This window comes from Vigna unguiculata, chromosome 7 (genome assembly GCF_004118075.2).
Source record: "Vigna unguiculata cultivar IT97K-499-35 chromosome 7, ASM411807v1, whole genome shotgun sequence".
Classification (NCBI taxonomy): Eukaryota; Viridiplantae; Streptophyta; class Magnoliopsida; order Fabales; family Fabaceae; genus Vigna; species Vigna unguiculata.
In genome coordinates, this window is record NC_040285.1 from 26,648,807 (window position 1) to 26,659,868 (window position 11,062).

General features: G+C 36.0%; 2 protein-coding genes across 2 annotated transcripts; one reads left to right on the plus strand and one right to left on the minus strand.

The window, feature by feature from the left end:
- Nucleotides 1-3,053: 3,053 nt before the first annotated feature.
- Nucleotides 3,054-5,386, plus strand: LOC114189793 (auxin-responsive protein IAA16-like). Its single transcript, XM_028078480.1, has 4 exons — nucleotides 3,054-3,541; nucleotides 4,441-4,788; nucleotides 4,884-4,945; nucleotides 5,040-5,386. The coding sequence occupies exons 1-4, from the start codon at nucleotides 3,069-3,071 to the stop codon at nucleotides 5,075-5,077; spliced, it is 921 nt and encodes a 306-aa protein (XP_027934281.1). The 5' UTR covers nucleotides 3,054-3,068; the 3' UTR covers nucleotides 5,078-5,386.
- A 2,159-nt stretch (nucleotides 5,387-7,545) lies between these two features.
- LOC114189790 (pentatricopeptide repeat-containing protein PNM1, mitochondrial) lies at nucleotides 7,546-9,973 on the minus strand. The gene has a single exon (XM_028078476.1). It carries the CDS (start codon nucleotides 9,914-9,916, stop codon nucleotides 8,402-8,404), a length of 1,515 nt encoding a protein of 504 aa, XP_027934277.1. The 5' UTR covers nucleotides 9,917-9,973; the 3' UTR covers nucleotides 7,546-8,401.
- Nucleotides 9,974-11,062: the final 1,089 nt, after the last annotated feature.

Here is an 11,062-nt window from a genome sequence, read left to right on the forward strand (position 1 = left end):
TATACATTTGAGATAAACATTTGTCAAATGATCGAAAAAGTAGGAAACTATTTCAAACTCAGAAAAATTATAGAAGGGGTCACTGAATAATGAAAAACTATTTGAAACTATTAATAATGCAATTTTTATAGATCTGAAAATTAATAATTTATAGTTATTTTCCCCAAACAAAAAATAAATTTAATTATATTCTATTATGACATATAATCAATTATCAAAATAGTTTAATGTTCACAAATAGTTTAACCACATCACAATTCAACAATATGAAACTCTATGCCTGTGAGCAAATGCACGCTGACTTTGTTGCTACAGTTTTTTGTTGTTAGGCCCAACGGCTCATTTAGTGCACAGACAGCTGATTTCAATAATTGATCAAAATCGAGTTGGTTTGGGTATACTTTAGCCCAATTAGCATAAACATATGAGGTGCTACTTCCTGCACCCTATCCATTTTCTTCCCGCACCCCATCAAATTTCTGAAAAGTGAGCGAGTGTTTTCCGCAAACATCTTTCCGAAAGTGATTTAATATGTTTCAGAAAATAAAATCTAAAATAATAAGGTGCAGGAAAAAATTTGATGGGGGTGCAGGAACTAATAGCGAACTTGGACAATACAACCCACTAAGAACTTGGATTATAGTCTTGAACATGATTGGGTTAATTCAACGTTACACTATACATTGATTCGTTTTCAAATTTACATTAAATTTTTCATTACGTGTTGCAATTCATTTATACTTAACATCATAAACATAAATAGAGTGCAAAAAAACTAAGGTCTATAAATTTCAAGGGACTAAAATAATAACATGACTTTTTAAAGATTAAAATAAAATGTATTCTAAAAACACTGCTAAATGTTTGAATTAATTTATTATAATTTGTCCACTTTTGAGAAAACTTATTAGACAAGTGATTGTTTACCTATCCCCAACAACTTTTTTAAATTAAAAATTATAATTCATCTTTGACGTTTCAAAAAGAGTACAAAAAACTCAAAATTTCATATAACGATCGAATTGTAGATCTCATTCCACAAGATGATTTGTCGTAAAGTCATGAACAATGTTCTAAAGAAATAAAAGAATTGTCAAGGGAAATTGAATTTTTTAAGTGTTGCTGAAATTTTATATTTACAATTCAAGACAATTATGTTATATAATATGAAAAAGTCAACAAACTTCACGTTTTGTCTCCCCACGAACATTTCGAGTTTTTCAGCAAATGCCGCTAGCTATTATCTAAAATTTGTAATTTAACAATTAGATGATTAGTTATAATTACGTTGTTTAAAAAATTATTAAGCTAAGAAATAGTTAATACAGGTTAAGGAATCGTGTTTTGATATCTCTTCGACATTAAATATGTAATTAAGGTTTATCTTTCGTCTCTTTTGTTTCATTATCAAAGGTCAAAAAACTTGACAAGTTCGCAATTTTTTTATTAGTGTTATAATTAGAGGAAAAGGTCATTAGCGCGCTTTAATGAAGCAATTGAAATTTATGTATTAGTAAAGTAAAAATCTTTAACAGTATTATAAAAATTAAAAGAAAAATGTTGGTTAGCACTCTCATAACATTAATGTGATACATGTTGTTCAATAGTGATACCTATGAAATAGTAACAGTGATGGTAGAATGGATGTGGTCAATTTCACACCACACGAGGGTGTAAATAGTGAATTGCCGGGATTGGTTGCTACCGTAGAATGGGCCCAATGGGTCCAATGGGCCCTCTTTGTCAGTTCTTTCTTTATTGAACTCAATGTGGATGGCAACATTTATATTAAAAATTAAAGTGACTTACTTTTAATATATTATTTTAACCATTTTATTTATTTCGGTTTAAGAATATCATTACTATCCATGTTTTTGGTCAAACACCTCATAAAAGGTTCATTGAATGGGGGCTCTACCAAAAGCTTTACATTCTCAATATTTTTCAAGTTATAATTATCCTACTAATGAAACAAGTAAATTATAAAAAATATTGTATTATTATGTGTATAATGCATCACCCACATCACAATTCCCGGAACGACAACTTCGAAGATTCCCTGTGTTTGATTAAAATGGCGATTTGAATGAATTTAATGAAGTTAGGTTATGTGGAGGAAAATGATTGCATTTACTCTGAAATACTTTGGTTTTGCTTTGTTGCTAGTGGTTGGTGAGTCGGTGGACATGGTTAGTTCAATGTCTGAATAAAAGAAGCTCTTATCCTAATCTCATCAAAATGTCGCTTCAACTCTGCCTTTCCCAATCTTTAATCATTCCTACAAACTTTATCACCACCTATGTCTTTACACTTTTCAACAAACCAATCTCACAAGTTACCCATTTCATCACAGTTTTCTCCTTTTCCTTTCTTTCACCACACCCTGTTTCTGTGTTAAGAAAATTCCACACTCTGTTATTGCATTGTTCAGCATGCACCAATATCTAATTTCAAAAACAGAGAGAGAGACAAAACTGTTTAACCTTGTTTGTTTTTCGTACGAACCATTTAACCGATGTTTCTGAAACCGAAGACAATGAAAAATTTAATGTTGTTGGACCCCTCACCCGAGGGTGGCCTTGCATGGGCACCGCGAAAAGTGGACAAAAGATGAAAGCTGGTCACGATAATGAGATACATACACACACATGATCCCTACTTCTAAACCCTGTCATTTTTTTTATGCTGATTGCGGTTTTTGTGAGAATAATTCTAAATCCTCAAAACAAAATAGCATGCTCAAAGGAGAACCACCGCACCTACTCATAAAAAAAAAAAAGGAGTACTACAATAATGAAAAAAAGATTCCCTCATTGATTGTGTTCCTCTACCATTAAATTCATATTAGTTTATTTACGTTAAAAAATTAAATTAGAAGAAATTTTGTATGCTGGAAATAAGGTAAAGGAAGGGCAAAAAGGGAAAGTGGGATGTCCACTAACCATACCACAATCATTCCGGTCACACATCACTTCTGACGTCACTGACCCGACAACCCAGGGATCATCCAACAGCGCCTAACCCCACACGTGTCACGATCTGAACCCTCCCCTTCCCTCACCCAATATATGACCAAAACTACCCTGTTTCCGACACCTCTTCCTTCTTCCATTCCCAAACCCTCTCTTTCTGTTTCGCTTTCAACAGAGACTTCACTTTCCCAACATCACCTGAGAAAAGGATACCCTTCACACGCACGCCCTCTGTTTCTCTCTTTCTCTCTTTCTCTTCCTCTTCTGGTTCGGGACGCAGGACAACCCGACAACAACTACTGCAACTACTACAACATGATTAACTTCGAAGAAACCGAGTTGCGACTCGGCCTCCCTGGTGCCTCTGCAACTGATCATGGCGAGTTAACACTGAAGGGCAGTGGTGGCAAGAGAGGCTTCTCTGAAACTGCTTCTGTTGATTTGAAGCTCAATCTTTCTTCCAATAACGACTCTGCCTCTGTTTCACCGGCTGCAGAGAACCCCAAAGAGAAAACTACCACAGTTGAACCTCCTCCTCGGGCTAACGACCCAGCAAAACCACCTGCAAAGTGAGTCCTTTTTCTCTTAAATATATATGTCGACTTTGCTACATATATGGTTTCCATACCAAACTTGGTTTATTTTATTTTATTTTATTGGTATGAAGTTGTAGTTTGGGAGAAGAATCGACCAATCTATTTTCTGCTTTGCTCTGGTTTTTTATTTTACTTGTTGTTTGATTTGTTCTTTGATCTATATAGCCAGTTTGGATCTTGTGTGAGACATGGAAGGGGAAATATAACAGATTAAACAAAAAATCATCTTTCAGTTGTTTGTAAAATGAAATTAGAAATTAGATTAGTAGATTTCGTTCAATCTGTGAAACTATGATACACAGAAATAACTTAGCAGGATAGGGAACTTATCTCTGCCTTGTTTAGAGAGTTTAGATTTGGGGAGGGAAAAAAAAAGATGGATTAAACTATGAATTGAAAAGATAATAGAACGGTGCAGGTACAAGTAACTTAGAAGATTGATTTTGGTTGAAGGTCGTAGCTGCCGAGTAATTAATTAACTAGTGTATTTCTTAGTTCTGATCTCTGGCTTACTTTACTCTCTCACCTTGTTATTTTAATGGAATATTTTAAACATGGTGTTTGAATTTGATTGTAAGTAAACCAATATTGATGTGTACTTTTTTTAACAAGTTGAGGAGGTATTATTCAAATAAAATTTGTGTAGAATAGGTAAAAGGTGGGGTGTGAAAAAAGAAAGGAGAGGAGGAAGAAAAAGTGTAGTGTGGAAGAGGGATAGCAGAATGAAAAGGGAAGCAAAGTTGAAGTGTAGCGGATGAGATGGTTGGTTGTCGGGTAGACAGAGGAAAAGGACAAGACAGAGGGAATCTTACTTTATTTGAGAATATTAATATTAAAGAAATGGTTGAAATGTTGTATGATTTGCACTGCAGGACACAAGTGGTGGGTTGGCCACCAGTGAGATCTTTTAGGAAGAACATAGTGAATGTTCATAATCAAAGGAACGAAGGAGGAGGAGCAGCAGCTTTTGTGAAGGTGAGTATGGATGGTGCACCGTATCTACGGAAGGTGGACATACGGTTGTACAAGAGCTACCAAGAGCTGTCAGAAGCTCTGGCGAAGATGTTCAGTTCCTTTACCATTCAGAAATGTGGGTCCCAAGGGAGCAAGGACTTTATCAATGAGACCAAATTAATAGACCTTTTGAATGGCTCTGATTATGTACCCACATATGAAGACAAGGACGGAGACTGGATGCTCGTCGGTGATGTTCCCTGGGAGTCAGTCTCATTCATTCATTCACTTTACCTTTCTTTTCTACATTAATTATTACTCCAATTTCACTCACTATTTCTCTCACAAACAAATTTCACAGAATGTTCGTTCAATCATGCAAGCGCCTCCGCATAATGAAGGGTTCTGAGGCAATTGGCCTTGGTGAGTCATCTTATCATTCATAAAAACTACATAAAAACTACAAGAAAAACACTATCTATCTTACATGCATTGTTTAATTATTCCAACTTGACAGCGCCAAGAGCCGTGGAGAAGTGCAAGAGCAGAAGCTGAAGTGGTTTCAGGGATCAGCAACATTGGCCTCAGTCATAACGCACAGGGAACCGAATTGACTCCGACAAGATTGAGTCTAATATAGGGATAATAAGAGTTTTATTGTTGTTATTATTATGTGCTTTGTCAGCTTTTTGAATTATCTTATATGTGTATTATATGCATGAGAAAAATAGTTGGAAATTGGATAGGGAGAAGAAATAATATAGATGTTTATATGATATCCCAATTTTGTTAAAAAAATGTGACTTTAATGGTTGTTGGCAGCTTGCCTATTATGATGATGTGAATGTTTGCAGTTTATGTTAACTGGGTTTGGTTTTTGTCCCCTCCCTCCCTCCTATTCTCAGTTATGCGTTTACCTTCACGCTATGCACAGTTATGCACAATCGTAACATACAAAACTCTGTTCTCAGTCAAATTATAAGGATCTGGTTGGCTGAGAATGTTCGACAGCCTATGATCTATGAACAAAAAAGATAAGGTGGACCCCACCCACGTGATGCCTGTTCTTTCTACCTTTTTATTGTGGGATCCACTAATTTATTTCACATGTTCCCTCTTTATTTATTTTTGTTTTCATGTTTAATTCGCGATGAGGCTGTTAACAGAGAACCTGATTATCTGGTTCAATTACTTGTTTTTTTAAATATATATACTTATTTATGTAATTGGCTGCTCAACTTTTATTTATGAATTTCCCTTGTTATTTAAAACTAGTTATTTTATGTATTTCAAAAAACTTGTTTCAAAAAGATATCTGAAAATTGTGTGATGAAAAAACTTATTCTAAAATTTATTTGATGTATTCTAAAAGAACATGTATTAGAAATTGGATTTTGAAAATCTTATTCTAAAAGTTCTGTTTTGAATATTTTATTTTAAAAGTCATGTTCTATATAATTCTAAAACTTGTTTTAGAAGTTTTTCAAAGCAGATACTTTAGAAGGTCATTTTAAAATGTAAAGGGGTGCAGCAGCTAGAAATTACATGGTGCAGGAAGAAAAAAAAAAAATCAATGACTTGGAAAGTTTTCACGTATGATATGTTTACAATTATGTGCTTTTAGTCGGTTGGGTCGCCGTTGGCTCCTCCTCCTTTCAGAATAATTGATTTTAAGATAAAAATATTAGTAAAACCCAGTTAGATTTGGACATATTAATGGACCTAGAAAAATGAATGGGCTTCCAGAAAACGGTTAAGAAATCTTTATAACCCATTCAGCCTTCTTCATTATATTAGTAAGACAAAAAAGTAAAAATAATTTTCTTTTTGTGATGAAGTTTGGTCAACCAGTATACAGAGAAATTAAGCACAAACAGACATATTTGTTACTGATAATACAGCACAAAAACTATGTACTTCAAATCTTTTTATTGATGTACACATCCTACTACCACAATCACAAGAAAAGTACAATTCAGATTATCTAGAAATAGAAACGAATCAATGAATAACTGAGACAAATAATTGAGTCAGCAGCAATAGCAATTATTAGATCATAATTCAGATATATATATATATATATATATATATATATATATATATATGAAGCTTACACCTCCAACTGTCCAACTGTCAACTGTCAGGCACTCCCAGTGACAATTTTGGAATGACGATTTGATAACCGCTTTCAGTGAAGTTCAAAAGGATTCAACAATGTATCTGACTCAGCCACACTTTTAAATCAAACTTCTAGATCATCCATTTGTCTTGTCGACAGAGCTATATAACTGGCAGCATAAGATGGTTGTTCGCCATGACATTCAAGAAAATAGTTTTCAACATGTTATAGTTTTCCTTCAAAATTGCACAACAAAGGAAAATTACGCATCACTTGCCCAATGCATCTTTGTCAAGACTTCTAACAATATGGTACTTTTAATATTGTCACCCTTGGAACTATTAGCACCAACCCAAAAGAAATAGCTCTTCTATGGTTGAGATGACCTAAGTCAGGAATCACCATTTGATTTACACCTAAATCCAAGCTATAGAGGTAGTCCTCCCCGTAGTCCAACTTATAAAACAATCAATTAATAGGACATAAAAACTACTGAGGAAACCACTGGATAGCATTACCACATCAAATATTTATCATATCAAATATGGATTTCCTAACAATCTTCTACAAATATAACCTCCAGGTGTCTGATATCCCCCTCTTTACGCTGCCTGAGCAAGTTCACACCACGTATCACACTAATCTACACTGCACCGGAACCCTCCGCCAGAGTACCATCATCCATTGTTGCCATCAATTGTCAACGCCGAAAGCCAACTGGTGTTCTAAGTTCGCTATCTACTCATCAACCATTCAACGAGTTTGAGGTTTCAATTTTATTGACACATGCTCCCACAGATATTAAAAATAAAACAAAAACACTAGACCAATATAGATGTCAAAATCCTACACACAAATAATTTAATGGCCGAGAACAACGCAATGGATGATTGGGAAGAAAAAATAACAAAGAAAGCCGATAATTGAAAACTAAAATCTAATAAAATACTACAAATCATACCAACACCACACTAAACAAAAGTCAAATTGTCAGATACTACCAAGCACAGTGAAAATTCCAAGCAGGAAAGAAAGTTTATATCCAAAGCATAAACTGAAAAATATTGCAGCAGCACAATCTAATCGGAAGGACAGCCTTAGCAAGTGAGTTGGATGATAACAACAATGATACCCGCTAGTGGCCTAAGCTCCAGCAACCAATTCTACACCGAGATTCTTCTTTGAACATTTGGTGCAGAATAATTATAGCTATAACCCATCTTCTATTCTTGCTCCATAAACTACAAAGTGAGCTGTTACAATCTGATAGGTGTTCAAACTTTATGCTAGCTATTCCAGTTTCAAAAGCTGAAAATTCGGCAATAAACCTTCAGCAGAACCATTGGATACTGGCCTGTGAATACGATAAAGAATGGAAAGAGACAACAACTAAAACAAAATTAAATTGACACCATCTTATCTTTCAATTGACGTGTTGCCCTTCTGTGAATCTAGGACCTTCTAAAGTTCAGTAGTCACATTATTGTTACATTCATTTCTCATTTAAATTGTACCATTCTCAGACGTCGAATGAATACCTGATTATAAACCCTTAGACTGATTCTGCATTCATCCCCGCAGCTGAACCAACTTAAAGCCAGTACAAAATATTATTTCTAAGCATGTCGTCTATCTCGTAAAAAGGAACCATTTTCATACAAGAACTTATCTCTGAATGGCAACGCTAACCAGGAGACAGAAAACGATGATTAAATAGGCAAAAGTATTCCAAAATCTTTGAAGTACAAAAAATGCGATCATTAACGACCCATCATACGTTTGGGCTTCTTCACAAAGCTCAACCGAATCTGTTTCAGGCGGCTTCTCTTCCTAGCCATTTTCTCAGGCAAGGTTTCCCTCTTCTTCACAACCTTGACAACCCTCTTCTTCTTCAGGTATCTTGGGTCAACAGCATAATCTTTAAGAATCACAGGCAGTCCGCTACTCTTTGCTTCATTGAACAAAGCATTAGCCCTATCAACGCGATTGTGGGCACCCAATTTCCCCATCAATAAGTCATAAGTTTTAACCCCGGGTACACACCCATCAGCCTTCATCATAGCAAACACACTCAAAGCATGATCAATCCTCTCAATGCCACACAAAATCCTGAGGAACTGATAGTAAGCCTTCTTGTCAAGAAACTCACCATACCCAGCAGATCTCATCCTATCAATCATTTCATCCCCCTCCTCCAGCCTAGCAGCCTGATACAAACTCCTAATCAAAACAAGAAAAGTAGACTCATTAGGATAACACCCCCACTCTCCCATACTAAGAAACAACCTCAACGCATCCTCGGTCTTCCTAATCTTACACAGATTCGTTATCAACACATTGAAAGTCTCCACATTCCTCGGAACCCCACGGAACTCCATCTCCACCAGCACCTTCTCCGCCTCCGACTCCAACCGAAAAGGATCCTTCTCGCGACAAAGCTTACACACGCAATCAAGCATGGCATTGTAAGCCCCTACACCAAGCTCAAATCCTCCACGATACATCTCACCGGCGAGCCTCTGAGCTTCCTCGAGCTTCCCATCCACGCACCAGCCGCTGATCAACAAATCACACGTCGCTTCGTCGGGGAAAAACTCCCTTGCCAAATCCTTCACCATCTTCTCCGCGTAACTCGCGAAGCCCTTCGAACACAGCTTCTCAACGACTACCTTCAGCGAAGAGCGATCACGCTTCATCCCGTAGTCTCTCTCCATTCTCTCAAAGAACTGAACCACCTGGCTGGGCCGGCCCGCACGCACGAGGCGGTCGATCGCCGATTCAAGGGTCTTGGGCCCGACAGCGGCTGCGGTGGAGAGGAGGTCATGCGTGGCTTTGAAGTCCTTGCGGCGGCCGAAGTAGTCGACGAAATATGATAGAGTGTGGTCAGTGTGTGTGAATTGGGGATTGGAAGAGAGCCACTGGTGGAAACCTAGAACATTGCGGCCAGCTTCGGGGCAGAGGTCTAGGGTTTGTAGAATCAAATTGGGGGTTGGAGTGATGTGGGAAAAGCTGAGGTGGAGGCGCTTCGAAACTGAGAGAGGGTCAGAGTTCGGTTCTTTCAGAAGCTCAGAGGAGACGTTATGCGCAATTGGGTCGATTTGGGTTTCCGACGAGAAATGTCTAGTTATAAAGAGTGAAGGAGAGAAGAGAGTTCTGAAATGGAAATGGGTTGAGGAATGCCGGGGAAAGAGAGGAGGAGGGGGATGAACCGGAGAAGGAGATGACAATGAAAAGGAACTACAACGGAGTAAGAGCCTCCGAAGTTGCAGAGACATGTTTAGGGTTTTAGAATGTGAAATGCAGAAGAGCAGGATGAGGAAGGAGGAGCAACTACAAGAAACAAGACAAACGTGGAACCACCAAGTTAGCCCAATTGAATTTGGGTTTTCGGTATAAGTTTTTAGCCCAAAACCAAATTAAGTGGCCTAAAGAATTTCTTTCTGTAACTCTATAATTTCAATATATACTTCCAAAAAGTGAAAATTTTAAATTTATCCTTCAATTTAGGAAGTTCTTTTTTAGTTTTAAATTATATAATTTGGGGGAGTTTCAGACAATCTAAAATATAAAACTTGCATTCTAAAAAATATATATTATAAAATATAAAATAAAAACTAAATTTAAAATTGTACATTCTAAACAATAAAATAAAAATTACAATTTTAATCTCATGATTCGAAGTTAATATTTTTTATTCGAGATTAGACGATGGATAAGTTTTCTTTTAGAAATATTGTAATATGAAATATCTTTTACTATCTAGATGATAAAATCAATCAAACTTCTCTTATATTTTTTAATTTACCATATGTATCATATTATAGACAAATTTTTACAAACTTTTATTTTAAATCTACTCAAATCACATTATTTTTCCTTTAATCTAAACAGTACAACAATCATTTCTCTATTCCCTCAAATCTATCTACTTACTCTTCTTCCAATCCTCTCCTCAATCCAAACACACTCTAATGAGGAGACTTATAAAAAAGTTGAGATGTGTTATTACAACTTTAACTTATGAGATAAGTTTGATTTGTTTTACCCGATATAGAATTATAACAGATCTCAAGCAAAGATTTCTCTTCATAGACTTTGTTCACAAAAAGTTGCATTGTTCACAAAAGTTGCAAGTTCGCTGACAAACTTTCAACCAACTTCTTATTTGTACGATTACCAACATGTAAAAGAGAGAATTTAAAAAAAGGAACATTTTACTAGCCAAGCCTATAGATGTTTTTTTCTTGGGAATAATGGTGTTATTTGCTTCCATTCTGATGCTGGAATGGATGTGGATACCCAATTTTGATCTGAAACAGAACAACAAATATAGCAAGAAAGACATAACACACTTTGGTGAGGATAGAAGAAGACAAGGGGTTAAATGAATCAATCTTATCTCAAAGATTTTCTCTTCTTAT